Source organism: Mizuhopecten yessoensis, unplaced genomic scaffold (assembly GCF_002113885.1).
Source record: "Mizuhopecten yessoensis strain PY_sf001 unplaced genomic scaffold, ASM211388v2 scaffold11183, whole genome shotgun sequence".
Classification (NCBI taxonomy): domain Eukaryota; kingdom Metazoa; phylum Mollusca; class Bivalvia; order Pectinida; family Pectinidae; genus Mizuhopecten; species Mizuhopecten yessoensis.
In genome coordinates, this window is record NW_018408921.1 from 532,136 (window position 1) to 548,424 (window position 16,289).

At 36.9% G+C, this 16,289-nt stretch overlaps 1 protein-coding gene across 1 annotated transcript; it reads left to right on the forward strand.

The window, feature by feature from the left end:
* Positions 1 to 31: 31 nt before the first annotated feature.
* On the forward strand, positions 32 to 15,538 carry LOC110440468 (fumarate hydratase class I, aerobic-like). Its single transcript, XM_021483571.1, has 13 exons — positions 32 to 106; positions 3,000 to 3,166; positions 3,697 to 3,824; positions 4,419 to 4,557; positions 7,532 to 7,632; positions 8,375 to 8,581; positions 9,385 to 9,511; positions 9,896 to 10,086; positions 10,353 to 10,463; positions 11,179 to 11,385; positions 12,410 to 12,529; positions 13,581 to 13,698; positions 14,531 to 15,538. Exons 2-13 carry the CDS (start codon positions 3,004 to 3,006, stop codon positions 14,629 to 14,631), a joined length of 1,713 nt encoding a protein of 570 aa, XP_021339246.1. The 5' UTR covers positions 32 to 106; positions 3,000 to 3,003; the 3' UTR covers positions 14,632 to 15,538.
* The last annotated feature ends 751 nt before the right edge of the window (positions 15,539 to 16,289 follow it).

The following is a 16,289-nucleotide window of genomic DNA, read 5'->3' on the forward strand; positions in this document are numbered from 1 at the left end:
CCCGTCACACAAACGTTACGTATTTAGCGCATTATCACATAGGCGCTTTTTGACCAAGGTTGTCTGCTACTGCTAGCTGTGAGCTAGTATCAGTTTGATAAAAGTCGTAAGTATGTGCTCAAATGTGGCAAATCATAGATATGGCTATATAGGCTATGCGTTAAACATTGTTAATAGATTGTTGTCCTAGTCCAACAGACAAAAGACCCAGGAATACTGTTAGCAATTTATTACAAGAAAAAATCATATCTTGCACTCCTTGATTCACTGCCACTTACCATATACTGTTCGGCTGGCCCGAATTATTTTTTTTGGGTTAGTAAAAAAAATGTTCCACAGGCCCAAAATGAATATTGGTACCCCAAATATTTCACTAAGATTATTTTCAGTGTTGAGCAATAAAAAAAACAATATAAATAGATGTCTTTTATTCTTCAATAAAACCCTCCCGACCCATAACAGGTCGGGGAAAACCACTCGCCTATTATACGCCAATAGGGGTATGGATTTGTTACTAAAAATAGCCAAAATCACTTTAATCTTAATTTTTTCACATTGTTTGTCCAAGTCGCATTTATTCAGTCATGAAACATAATACGAATGCAAAAATAAACTTTATTTGCATGTGGGAAAGTACCAAAAACAGATGCAATACTTCCGGTAACGTTACATCAAGTTTCTAAGTAGCCAACGCTTTCAGTAACCATCTTTTAGCAAAATATTATTTACCTTGTCGTAAATTAATGCGATTTTTAATAATATCTTGCAAAGGTTACTGTTAAAGCGATCTGGGTTTTTTTTAGTAACAAATCCATACTCCAACTGGCGTATAATAGGCGAGTTTGCATATATACGCAAGTTGGTGGTTTTCCCCAACCTGCATAACCCTAAAAACATAATGTTATTTTTATACTTTAAAGAAATGTTACTTAATTGTCAGCATTCGTGTGAAAGGTACATAATACCACGATAATGACATCCGCAACTAACTGAGTAGCTGTCATTCAATTATTACCAAGCATTTTGTAAACATGTTGACCGGTACCGTCTGTGTCAATTCTGATGCACTTGCACGTTTTAACGGCGTGACCCAGACTATTGAGAGTACAGGATTTCCGAAGTTGGGGTGGTTAATTTATGGGAGTAAACTACGATTTTGAGAATAATAATGTACTCGCCCAAAGATTTATTTTTGGGCCAGTAACATCTATCTTTTGACAATTTCTAGTCGCCCAAGCAAGGTTTTGGTCGGCTTTGGCGACCAGGTGACCGGCTGTGTCCAGCGCTGTGTTATATATTTTATATCGAAGATGCAGTGTGCACAAGGCCAGATGACTGCATAAATATACTGCCCTTTATTGTTCTCACAAGATATATGTAAATCCCCTTGACCTGAAGAGGTTGTCTGCTAGCTGTAATAGGTGTCCTAGTACATGTACTGTATTAAAAGTTAAAAGTATATGTGGTTGACTTACTTCAACAGTGATAGAGGTTTAAACGACGAATTACATTTGTCAGGCGCCTTGTAATCTCTAACTGCCAATAGCTGAGTTTGCCGACTCCGACTGCGACAGCATCGGGAAATAGCTGATTTTCCTGATGCTGTCGCAGTCGGAGTCGGCAAAATCAGCTATTGGCAGTTAGAGGTTTTTCGGCACCTGTCAATGTAATCATATCCGATAGAAATTATATTGTAGCAGATTTACTGGACTTGCATGGTCACAATTGTCAGCGACTAGGTGTAGCTTAATTGATAGAGCGTCAGTCTAGAGTACATTCGTGTATATCGATCCAGTTGAAACGGTTGAACCAATAAAGAAAACAACAGGCACAGATCTGAATGGAGGCTAACCTCAGGAAAATTTGGCACGTGTAGATTGAGGGGTCAAGACGTACCTGTGCGAAACTAATTCTGACTATTGTAGTTTGCATTATTTCTTTCTAAAACAAATTGTCAAGCCACATGTAGTTTTAAGATACGTTACGTAATTCAGTGGATGCATCAAAGAAGGACATGATATTATTGATTCAATGCTATTTTTTCTCCGAAACTGTGCATTTTTAGCTCTGCTTATAGAATGGTCCAAGTGAGTTCGTTTATCGTGGAAAGTTTTTGCACCACACGTACCATTTCAACCGTGATATGCGAATGACGTAGCCCGAGAGTTTGGAAAGGTGATGCGAGTTCAAACCCCAACCTGGCCAGGCATTTTTTCCCTCTCCTGATACTGTACAAATTTAGCACCCCACAAAATTATATGGGTTGTATAGGGTCTTGTTTGTCTTCGGGGTTGAAGACTTCGTAAAAGGATTAGTGAGGAATGTAGCAGAACTGGACTGGGTCAATTGTCCCCAACCAGATACAATGTAGCTCTTTTGGTTATAGTGTCCATCTACAGTTCAGAGGGTCCTGGGTTCGAGCCCAGTCTGGCTGTGCATTTTCGCCTCTCCTGTTAAAATAATAAATAATATCAGCTGATCAAAGACAGAAAAATATATGGTTGAGTGCATTTATAAATTATAGAGAGATGAGCACATCAAGACTGGGGTTTCAAACTGGGGACTCTCAAAATTCTTGACAGATGCTCTGCCAATTGAGCTTTACCTTGTCACAGGCAATCTTAACCCATACAGTCAAGTTCCACTACATTATTTAATAAGTCTCTGATTTAGAGGAGGAATGCACCCCAAATATACTATATTTTTTCTTGCTTTGCATTATGATTAGAATCTGACCCATTTGAGCTGATTATGATTTGGAAACTTAAGGGATATTAACTTGATTTCTAGTTCATCTCAGATTTGAGACTAATCTCCTTCCCCCTCACCCAAACTCCCAATCTAATCACGATTATAATTACAATTGTATATTCTGTACTTATATAAAGACTGTAAAGACATATTTATATAAAGACAGTCATTAATTTTGATTTGGCCGAATCCAAAGAGGAGAATGCTACTTGAACTGGCTATTAGTGATCTTACATTGTTATTTACAGACAGATGATGGGGTCCAGAGGAAGATTGCTGCACTGTGCCTGCAGAAATGGTTTTCAACAATTTGTTCGAGGAAAGGCTTCTCAAGCAGCAGCGGTCAAACCTTTTGTCTACCAAGACATGCTCCAGTTTGAAAATCAACAAGACATTAACTGGAAAAAACTCACGGGTAAAATTAAATTTGAAGACAAGTAATCATTCCTCATTGCTAGCAATCACTTTATCTGAGTGCATGAGTAATGTTCTCATTTTGTCACTCCATCCAGGATGTTTTGCAGATAATATTGTTTTTGTTAAGGAAAAGATTTTCACAAAGTTCAAAGGTCATGTAAAATCATTGATGATAAACGATACATCCTCAATTCTGATTGGTTCTGCAGGTTTATGCTAATTGAGACATATATATTAATTTATAGATTTCTTCCATATTATTGTACTTTGTTTGCATAGTTCTATAATTCCATTACAGATATGTTAAGGTCAATATCAATACATTTTTATAGAACATGCATGCATATACAATTAAAAATATAGTGGAATGTTGATTGTCTGAACTCTGATTATCCAAACTTTCTATTAACTAGTGTTCATCCTCAGAAAATTCCACAGGTTATAACATAGCAATGTGTATTATATCTACTTTGATATATAAGTTGTGTTTTTACGTTTTGGGACTTAATTGGTAAATATAACCTGCAGGTGACTATGTGTCCACATTTGAGGTCAAAGGCAAGAAAATGTTACACGTCCAACCCGAGGCTTTGACCTTGATTGCTGAACAGGCTATGGTAGACATTGCGCATTTACTACGTCCAGGTCACCTACAGGTACGTGTGTGTTCTGACCAGAAATGGGGAGTGAAATCCTTAACAGAATAGATTTATTATAGATATACAGTATTCTTTATTGTTTATGATAAATTAATTAAAATGTTGTGTTAGACAATTCATCAGAACAAAAACAATTTACAGTGTATTAAGTAATAATTGAAATGTATTAGGCTCTGAGCATCACCGATTATCTATACATTTTTTTAAAGGAGCTATCATCACCTGTTTGTGTGTTTCACGATACAAGCTGGTAGACTTCTTAGTCCCTCGGGTTTGCCATATCCTTGTTATCTATTATGAAAAGTGGCACTTTTCATGATATACACACTTCACTCATTACTTTATTTGAAATTAACCTAAACCAGTACTTCGCAAAATTTTGACACTCCTTTCCGTCTGTTAGTAGTTGAGACCAATTTGGATAAATTTCTATCATTTGATGAGTCCTAGAAAAATGAAACAGATGTTTTTTTCATTTTTGGCATAAACTGTATCTGCATCTATAAACAATTTTTTAAAGGTGTAATTACCTGTGTGTTGGTATTACCTAGAAGAATTGTTGTAAAAAAAATATTATTTTCTATTTTCAAGCAATTGTCCAACATTCTAAGTGATCCTGAAGCATCCAACAATGATAAGTTTGTAGCTTTAGAATTACTGAAAAATGCCAGCATAGCAGCGGATATGGTCCTGCCAGGGTGTCAGGACACAGGCACAGCAATCTGTATGGGTAAGTCACATTTATCAGTCGAAGTACAAATAAAACAATCCGTATATAAGCCAGTTACAATGAAAAAGGTCCTGCCAGGGTGTCAGGACAGTACAGGCACAGCAATCTGTATGGGCAAGTCACAATTATCAGTCAAAGTACAAATAAAATAATCCATATATAAGCCAGTTACAATGAAAAAGGTCCTGCCAGGGTGTCAGGACAGTACAGGTACAGCAATCTGTATGGGTAAGTCACAATTATCAGTCGAAGTACAAATAAAACAATCCGTATATAAGCCAGTTACAATGAAAAAGGTTCTGCCAGGATGTCCTGATATAGGTACATTTTACATGTAACACAAGAATTAGACGACTTATGCAGATAAAGAAAGTTCAAGTTTATTGCAACTTGATCGAGTACAAGGGTTCTCTCACAATTGTTCTCAGTTCATAATGCGGTCTATCAAAGCTGAATGTCCAAGAGCTGTCCTCAGTCATTCTCCTTCGGTCATTCTCTGCCATTCTATGCCGTTTTCTGCCATAGTGATTTAGCCTAGCTTGCTTCTCTTATTTATAGTAAATTGCTACATATTATAAACATGTACACTATACAGTTTACCATTTTCATTCTATCTATTTACCCTTACAACCTATCATCCAACCCTATCAAATTATTCTCAAATTGAACGTATGCTTTTATAACATCTATCACCCCCAATATTTTTATCTCTGAGGAATTTCCAAGTCTCGGATAACAGGTGCAATAACCCTAATAAGTGTAATTTGCTCTTCTGATATTTAATTAACTTTTCCAAGATCAAAACATCTAAATAACAAAGTCCTATTGTTAACGTATTTCTGGTAGGGCTTATAAGGGCATAAATATTATCAGACCCTGCCTGGTATGGGGTGATCTGTAGGTATGCCAATATGATCAGAGAGGGTCCTGTCTGGTATGGGGTGATCTGTAGGTGTGGCAGTATGATCAGAGAGGGGCTTGTTTGGTATGGGGGGATCTATAGGTGTGCCAGTATGACCGAGAGGGTCCTGGCTGGTATGGGGTGATCTTTAGGTGCGCCAGTATGATCAGAGAGGGGCTTGTTTGGTATGGGGGGATCTATAGGTGTGCCAGGATGATCAGAGAGGGTCTTGCCTGGTATGGGGTGATCTGTAGGCGTCAAAACATCTAAATAACAAAGTCCTATTGTTAACGTATTTCTGGTAGGGCTTATAAGGGCATAAATATTATCAGACCCTGGCTGGTATGGGGTGATCTGTAGGTATGCCGATATGATCAGAGAGGGTCTTGTTTGGTATGGGGCGATCTGTAGGTGTGCCAGTATGATCAGAGAGGGTCCTGTCTAGTTACTGGTATGGGGTGATCTGAAGGTGTGCCAGTATGATCAGAGAGGGTCTTGTTTGGTATGGGGTGATCTGTAGGTGTGCCAGTATGACCGAGAGGGTCCTGTCTGGTATTGGGTGATCTGTAAGTGTGCCAGTATGATCAGAGAGGGTCCTGTCTGGTATGGGGTGATCTGTAGGTGTGCCAGTATGATCAGAGAGGGTCCTGCCTGGTATGGGGTGATCTGTAGGTGTGCCAATATGATCAGAGAGGGTCCTGTTTGGTATGGGGTGATCTGTATGTGTGCCAATATGAGCAGAGAGGGTCCTGTTTGGTATGGGGTGATCTGTAGGTGTGCCAGTATGCTCAGACAGGGTCCTGTCTAGTTACTGGTATGGGGTGATCTGTAGGTGTGCCAGTATGATCAGAGAGGGTCCTGTCTGGTATGGGGTGATCTGAAGGTGTGACAATATGATCAGAGAGGGTCCTGCCTGGTATTGGGTGATTTGTAGGTGTGCCAGTATGATCAGAGAGGGTCCTGCCTGGTATGGGGTGATCTGTAGGTGTGTCAATATGATCAGAGAGGGTCCTGTCTGGTATGGGATGATCTGTTGGTGTGCCAATATGATCAGAGAGGGTCCTGTCTGGTATGGGGTGATCTGTTGGTGTGCCAATATGATCAGAGAGGGTCCTGTCTGGTATGGGGAGATATGTAGGTGTGCCAGTATGATCAGAGAGGGCCTTGCCTGGGATGGGGTGATCTGTAGGTGTGCCAGTATGATCAGAGAGGGCCTTGCCTGGGATGGGGTGATCTGTAGGTGTGCCAGTATGATCAGATAGGGTCCTGCCTGGTATGGGGTGATCTGTAGGCGTGCCAGTATGATCAGAGAGGGTCTTGCCTGGTATGGGGTGATCTGTAGGCGTGCCAGTATGATCAGTGAGGGTCCTGCCAGAATGTCAAGATATAAATTCAGCAATCTATATATTAACAATGTCTACCAACCAACATTTTACAACATCTTCACTGATAGAATAATATCCTTTTAATAAGACGAACAGATTGATGTATTGACATTGAATTGGGACCTGTCAGTCTTGAAACATTAATTATGACACATTTATATGTACGTTGTTTTTGTGTAAAATAAAACTTTGAGAATATATATCCAATCTGATGAATTATATTGAAAATAGTGCTGTTTGGTAGTTTTACTAATGGAATATTAAAACCAAATTACACCGTTGGAGCACAGGGGTCAGTTACAAATGTCAGAAATACATGTATGCAATACTGATATATGGGTCACAATACATGTTTATGTGTGCTGTGACCCATACCAGTATTTGTAACGAACCCCTGGGGGTGGAGAGACTGTGAACAGTATGCCACTTCGCTTATATTTAGTCATTGTGACTCTATAAAACACAAAATTTGTAAATCCTCCTCCCCCTCCATCTCCCTCTTCCCAAACCCCGGCCTCCTCCAAAAACAAAAATCAGGAAAAAAGATGACTAAAGAAACACATTTTGCCATGTAAATAACTTAACTATACAATGTATACCAGGAACAGTTGGACTAGATCACTTTGTGAGATTGCTTTAAGTTACATTACCCCCCAAACTGGCTGTTATGTTGACCTTTATGTTACAGGTAAGAAGGGACAGTATGTGTGGACAGAGGGAGGGGACGCTGAAGCTCTGTCTAAAGGTGTCTACAACACATACCTTAACAGAAATCTCCGATACTCACAGGTACAACATCTAATTAGTAAATCAGTAGAATTTATACTCTACACAAAAATGTGGTAAATTCAATTCCTGATCAAAGACTGCAAAAATAGTATCTTCTAATGCTGTTCCTTCACTAAAAAGATACCATTAATTGCTGTTGTCTGATAGAGTTTTTACTCGACAATAAGCCAATGACTGGTAATTAAGCCCACCTACATATATTGTCCTTCAGTAGAAATCCTATCAAGTGTTATAACATTGTCCTGTAATAAATCCACCCTCCTGCAGGAACAATGATTGAGTCTTAATTGTATTATGTGCTGGTTTCCCTGGCCTAATTGTTGCAGGATAAATACATTATACTGGACAATGCTTTGGATTCCTCTCTTTCCTCATCTAATCCAATAAATACTTCAATGTCCTGTTACGAAAGTGATACAGAAAGAGTAGAGACACTGATTGACAGAATTAGATCTATTTTCAGCAGTTTTAAAAGAATTAAATTTGAGTTGAAATATTTCATTTATTTTATATTCCCACTAGAAGTCTTCAGTTTAACAGAACTGATTCTGCTTTAGATTGTGCACTAAGACTGGAAACATTTAATTATTTAAACAAATTTTAACAATTGTTTCGTGTGATTTGTTCATATCCAGGATTTTGGTACATGTATACAATTATATACATTGTAAATGTGCATGTATGTCGAGATCTGTTTTCTTGTAAGAGGGATCATAGATTGATTTTCGGTTTTTGTTCAAAGGTGGCACCATTGAACATGTACAAAGAGGTTAATACTGGCACAAACCTGCCTGCCCAGATAGAACTCTACGCTACAGACTCAAGTCAGTATGACTTCCTGTTTCTCGCCAAGGGAGGTGGTTCTGCCAACAAAACCTTTCTCTATCAGCAAACCAAGGCCCTCCTCAACCCCGAGAAACTCCTCAGCTTCGTCAATGAAAAAGTCAAGGTATTGTAATTTAATATCTTTTGTGTGGGTTTAGTTCTATAAAATAAATCAAAGCAAAAGTGTCACTATTTATGGACAGATTTTCTTTAATATTCTGTGTCCTTATAACGGTGCCCGTGATAGGGAGAAATTTTTCCCATGTCTCTCCGTCTTGTAATATTGTACACCTGGAAACTTTTGCCAAGTCACTTTACTGGAAAAAATGGTATTCGCCCAGTGTTAAATTTGCCCTTCACATGTAATTATTTGTGTACTAATATTCACTGTCATGATCAATGCAACTTGCCCTCATTATGGAGGGCAAAAAGGAAACGGATAAACTGTTGTGAAAAATTTCCAGTATACAGTAGTATCTTTGAAAATCATGGTAGTATATTTCCAAGATCCTCACAACTGTTAGAGGATTTTACATACTGTGTTATAAGATATTTTCGTGGGGCCCAAATTTGTGGTTTTCTGCCAAAACAGCATTTTATGTGTAAATGAATTCTGGGATTACGAGTACCCACTCAAATGAAAAATTGCTTTATATCAAACTTGTAATTACTTGCAAGGACCTATGAATTCGTGGATGAACATTACCCACAAAATCGAAGAAATTAAAAAAAAATCAGAAAAATGAGTGATATCCCAGTATTTGAAGAAAAAAACTCCCCCTTCTGAAAAAACAAAAGAAACTACCGTTTTGTTAAAATAAGAACAGAATTAGTGCTCATATTGTAGAAACTCAAGTATACTCAATGAAATAGAGAAAACAAGATACAGGAATGATATTAAAATTTGATGTATTTAATGATCGTCAGACACTAGGTACCGCTGCCTGTCCCCCCTATCATTTAGCGCTGGTCATTGGCGGTACATCGGCAGAGTACAACCTAAAGACGGTCAAACTGGCATCCACAAAGTACCTAGACACTCTGCCCACATCAGGTAAGGACATTTAGCTGGTCACTGGTCACTAAGGCTGGTTAATAGGGCAAGAAATTATAAGAAAAATTGGAAAAGACTGAATAGATATATTCTCTAATGTCATAATTTCAATAGCATAATGATAGAAAAGCAATGATGTGACAATGTCACTGATCAATTCTGAAATTGTATAAAACTTCAGCACTTTAATTAAGCGATCATCGCATCTGATAGTGCAAATGTAATTACCTGCCTATCAGTATTGTAGAAAAATCTAGCCAGTTTGGGTGGGACCAGACAAATCGCAGAAAATAAAATGATTTCAAAAATAAAAATGATAAAATAAGGTAATTTTCATCATTAGATGGTATGAATTTTATTCTGAATATATTTGGATGACAACAGGGAATGAACATGGTCGTGGATTCCGAGACTTGGAATTGGAACAAGAGATACATAAATTGACACAACGCCTTGGAATTGGCGCCCAGTTTGGTGGGAAATATTTCTGTCATGATGTGCGGGTTATTCGCCTCCCCCGCCATGGCGCCTCTTGTCCTGTTGGTCTAGGTGTGTCATGCTCAGCTGATAGGCAGGTAAGCATCATAAAATATTTTATAATGATTTGAATTGTGTTTCGGATATCACTTAAATTCTACAAGTATTATCAGATATTAATATATGTGTCATTCATCAATAAAAATATTCCCATATGTTTTTAGAAATAAAAGTGAATCTTTTCACAAAACTATTGAAAATTATCATGAATAAAAATTAGATTTGAATTTGTTTGAAATCATATAATCATTGCGTCACATAGTTTCTTCTTTTACATAATTATCTATTAAAATTTCTATTGCAGATTGTTGGTAAAATCACAGATGAAGGTGTATTTTTGGAACAACTGGAAACCAATCCATCAAAATATCTACCTCAGATTGAAGAGAAAGATCTCAGTCAAACTGTTATAGATGTGTGTTAACTTCATTGTTTTCTCTATTTACAAAATACACTAAATCACAGCATGGCTGGTAGCATTAGGCATGAGTGTATTGTACAGATTGAAACGTCTACCAGTGCAATCTAGAAATAGTTGTTGCGGTTGACTCAAAGGTTTCAAGAATATTTTAATACTTTGAACTTAAAGTCTAGACACTGTGCTAATAAAATATCATATAAATTAATAAAATGTTTCAATCACAACATGCTCAAAACATGAACAGTCGGTGCATTTAATTAGCGTTCTATTTGGTCTCTTAAAGTTGAAGCATCATCAAGACTTCATATTGTAATATTAAAAAAAATAGTCTTTCAGAGATGAATCTGACAAAATGATATTGATAATGTTTATATTTTCCTCGAAAACACATTATAGGCTCTTAATAATGGTTTCAGACCATGAAATCCCAAAGATGATTATGAATGAGTTACCTCTCAGGGAAGTACTATTCCACTTCAGTCCAGCACCAGGGATAAGCAGATGTGATGTCAGAGCTAGTGTAATTTTTCAATATTTGCCATACAAATATCGGTTTGGAAGAAGAAAAAAAAATCAAGATCTTTTTGCTGGCTAGCATTGAAAATATGACCTTTGCCCTTGTGAATCCGAGATTCTGGTTCTTTAGTCATGAAATAGTTTTAATTATACTGTCACTTTACTTTTTAATGAGAACAACAAACTATTTCAGGTAAATATGAACCAGCCAATGAGTGAGATGCTATCACAGTTGAACCAGTACCCTATCAAGACTCGGCTCAACCTGTCGGGGACCCTGATTGTGGCCAGAGACATCGCACACGCCAAGCTGAAGGAAAGAATTGACAGTGGGGATGGACTACCTCAGTACATCAAAGATCACCCTGTTTATTATGCTGGTCCTGCAAAGACACCAGAGGTATATAAGGATATACCTTCATTTTGACGGCATACATGGTAGTATAATATGAACACAGTTGACAACGAACATATTCTGTGTTGCATGTTAGCCCTCCATTAAGAATGTTCGTTTTCTCGCTTAACTGTGAAAGGCACCATATTTGAAAAGAGTCACAATCTGCGGAGCCTTACTCTAATTTTTTTGCATTCAGAGTTTACTAAGCAAAAGAAGGAAGAGATGTTAATATAAACATTTTTAAAAACCCTCAATGGCCTCATTCTCTGCAGCGAAACTTCTGGTGGAATCTGGGCCTAATTTTAAGTTTGATTAGAAAGTTATACACCCCCGTAATGATGTCAAGGAGTATATCAAAATCAGGTTGTCTTAGTTAATTTGTCATTTGTCCATCTGTCTGCAGAGACAATTATGTCCAAAGTAATCCTAAAGTTCTACACCGATTTCAATTTATATCCTACCAATCACAAACCTTTAATGGATGTGAAAAGAGTTACGGCCCTTGATTTACTAGACGACACAGTCAGTCTGTATCTTGGTTGCATATCATCATACATGTATATATCTAGAGGTTCTATTTATTATACTTGAATAGGAATAAAAGGGATGATACAAATTTGAGTTGATTTGGATCTACTGTTTGTCCACTGGGTAGTTGTGAGTAGCTGAATTACCCCGAGATCCTTGTTATTGTCAGACACTACAAGTACCTGTATGTTTAGCAAATTATGATATGGTGTGTCCATGACGGGGTTTTTTCCCTTCTATATTCTGCCAGTTTTTTTTATATGCATGACTTGTGAAAGGGAGCACTTTTACTTTCCTTGAAAATCACTGATAATCTGATAGCTGTCACAACTGTATGCTGAAACTCTGGATGCAGATTTTGGCTTCATATCTGACAAGGGTTGGTCAACATCCAAATCTATCACACAAATGAAGACGGCTAGCCTATTTGCACATAAACAACTTTCTCAAATATAATAGTGTACACGATGTTAGGATTATTCTCTTATCTTTATTTCAGGGTTATGCTAGTGGATCATTTGGTCCCACAACTGCAGGACGGATGGACTCATATGTCGACCAGTTCCAGGCAGCTGGAGGCAGCATGGTTATGTTGGCCAAGGGGAACAGGAGTCGGGAGGTAGGTCTTGTGTACAACAGCAACCTCTGACATACAGTGCACTGACAGTTGACTGATGTCTGGTAACAACTGAATATCGTAACTTGTCTTTGGCCGCATTTGTATCGCAATCCAAACGGTTGAACTGGTTGGACCAAAGTTGTTCTTTTTAGGTCACTTGAGCCATCAGTTCTCCCTTGGGGAGGGGGTAATAAAGTTGACTAGTTTTATCGGGAAATAACTTTTTTTGGTATATTTTATCCATTTTCAGCAGGAAATTGTTCAAACTTGGTCAGGATCATCTTTGGTGGATGATGGTATTACATTAAAAAAATTCTGGCCCAACTCTAGGGCCGGGGGGGGGGGGGGGGGGGGGGGGGGGGGGGGGGAGGGGCTAAAGGAAAATTTAACCAATATTTACCAATATTTGAAAATTCTTATCCTTTGATTACACTTAGTTTAACATGTTGATTTCCCTATCACATATCTCAGCAATGAAATTGAGCTACCAGTACCTATAGTATAACTCAGGTGACCGCTAAGTTCCTCGGGCCTCTGGTTTTAAATAAGGTCGGACCTAGTAATCTGATGCTGTTTTTAGACAAGCCTTGACAAAGCCTTGCAAAGCCTGCATAAACATTTGTAGGTCCGCCAGGATTTTGTCTGAAAATGTTGCATTTAAAAACAGACAAACCGGTTGAACCAGATATGCGAAAGGGGCTTAGAACTCCGTGATCATGATAAAGATTTTATGTTACATGTGGGTTCAAGTTTTGTAATGAAAACCAAAAAGGATTACATGTATGTTGGTTAGAGCCAAATAGCCTATTGTAGTAAGTTATTCAACAAATCCCAGTTGTAGTAAACCAGTAGTTCTACTACATGTATGCATAGACACTTTTGGAAATTTGATTTGTATTACTTTTGTGCCTGGTATTAAAACTCACTCTTGTAGAAATATTTAAGTTTTGAATTATTTTGAAATTTAATGCAGTGTCGTTAGCTCACATTGGTTTCAAATACATTCTGATCCTAAATATATGAAACACTGGATATATTCATTGTTTCTCAGGTGACAAAGGCATGTAAAAAACATGGTGGGTTTTACCTCGGCTCGATTGGTGGACCGGCAGCTATTTTGGCTCAAAACTGCATCAAAAATGTGGAAGTCATGGAATATCCAGAATTAGGTGAGCCACATAGAGTTCATGTCACATCAAATGTTTTGTATATTAAAATAAGTGTATTTTGTCAATTGAAGATTAACTAATAATGTATTATTTAATGCAGCTCATAGAAGTGTATAGTATAATGCAAAACAAAATTATTTTCAAATCACAAATAGTTTTATTTTGTTTCCAAATATATGTAAATCAAAGCTTGAAATGTGTTAACAAGGTCACAACACACTGCAATCAAAATCTCTGTGATTGTAATATTGGACTCTTTCTCTGATTTACCTTCTCCCAACATAGGTCTTTAATGTTCTGTAACCAGTCGTACGGGGGAGGTGGGAAGTACATGTATTATTGTGATTTGCTGGTAGAAATCAAAATTTGCCTACCATGACATAAACTTAATACTTTTCAATATTTGATGGTTGTTGTGGCCTCTGAAAAAACACCTTCACTCTACTCCTCCAATATATTTAATTCCTGAATAGCCCATAGTTACATCAAAGACAAAAATATTAACATAAATTCTTTAATAGTTACCTCCCTTCATCATTTCTGATGAGGACATTTCTGAATCAAATTCATCTGTCAGTATTTGTTTCAGTTAATATGAAAAGCTGCATAGTTTTGAAGATTTCAATATTTTTGTGATTGACAACATTTTCAATCTCTACACATTTGTGTTACAACTGTTTTCAATATTAATGGAGTCAACACACTCCAGCCACTTCCATTCCAAGCAAATGGATTACTGGAAAATAGATATAGAAAAGATGAACCTAAACTATTTCCTGTGTTTTAACTATTAAGTTACATGTATTAAACAACATTCTGTTCTGTTTTGTAGGTATGGAGGCAATATGGAAAGTAGAAGTTGAAAATTTTCCAGCTTTCATCGTTGTGGATAATAAGGGGAATGACTTTTTTAAGGAATGGCAAGTTGAATAAAAAAAAATATTCTGTCCAGGACTCGTTTAATTAATCATGTTAAAATTCATAACTAACTGTTAAGGGATTCAAATTCAGCACCAGATAATGGAAGTCATTTTTAAAAAAAATGTATTATGAATTATAAAAAAATTGTCATTTTCAGATTTCAGTTGGTCAAAATTCATAAAGCAACTACAGTATACAGAAAAAAAAATGCCGCATTTGAACTTTCGTCTCGATCATGAGGACGACTTTATCTTGACAGAAAATATATAACTTCAGGGCATACCAAATAAAGCAATAACATCTAAAGGTAAAAATAACACTCAGCAAATCATAGAGCAACTACAGTATGCAGGGAAATCTTTGCTGCAATTTAATTTCAGCCTTGATCTTGAGGACAAAATTATCACGACAGCAAATATAAGTTCAGAGCATACAATATGTAGCAATAACATATAAAGGACAAATTTAACACTGGGAGAACATGGATTTTACTGGTGAAGGACAAATATTTGAATGGTTGAAAGTTTTCCTGTTATACAGTAAGTAGATCCTTCTAGGATCCTAGCGAAACTGAGTCCTTGATAATGCCATGTTATTGAGTTACTGATCAAGTGATGTGATAGAAACTTTGATCATGTGACACATAGGAATCCCTGATCATGTGATGACATTAATTCTCTTTTTAGACTGTTACGATTAGTGATGCTGCTTATCATTGTGGGAAGAGTAAAAACTATCTGGATAAATTTTTACGGAGTGATGTATAATATTAAGAGATGAGAGGGTTCATCAGTGATTAATAAGTTATTATAAAAAATGATACTTTAATCTTAAGAAACTGTAGTAAGTTTACAGATATATATTTATTCTATGATATTGATTTAAAAAGATGATGAAATATATTGTAAAAACAATTGATTTATTTTTTGTTTGTTATTCATAAATATATCTCAATACATTGAAAACCCACTTACATGAGCTCGCATTACTCGAAAACTCGCTATTCTTGGAAAAGTCGCTTGGCCCGGAACATCTTCTTATATATTTTTTGTAAATTGATCTCGGATTACTCAAACTGCCATAGCTCGATTAACCAGTATTTCTTGAACTCTGATTTATCTCTGACCACTCAAAACCTTAGGTTTTTTACCTAGCCATTCGTCAAACAGGTAGACACACCCACGTGTATAGTCGCTTTCAACGACATGTCTCGAGGCACAGACTGCGATCCATGCTAATTGTGCTTGTACAGGTGTCGCCAGGACATCAGAAAATTAAATGATTTGAAATCTATTGTAGCAAAATCTTGGTGAAACACAAATTGAGGTATATGCAATAAAAATGTGTCCAGGAGCAGATTCAGGACATAAGTTGTGCATGTTTCATTATGAGGCTGATCAGAAAAACAAATAGTTCGACAGGCAGCTCTATTTGACAAATTTTAGATTTCTTATCATTTGCCTAAAACGTATGGGACAGATTTTATTCAAATTTCAAATTTAGGTCCTGTTTCATACATAACGTTCAGTACAAGTACATTGTAAGTAATTCAAACGATAACCTCACTTGGAAAGAACACTCTCCTACACAGTAGTATGAAGTTTTATCGAAAGTCACCACAAGGTGCATTTTCTGTTTACATGACTCAATCCAACAGAGAAAAGAAGATA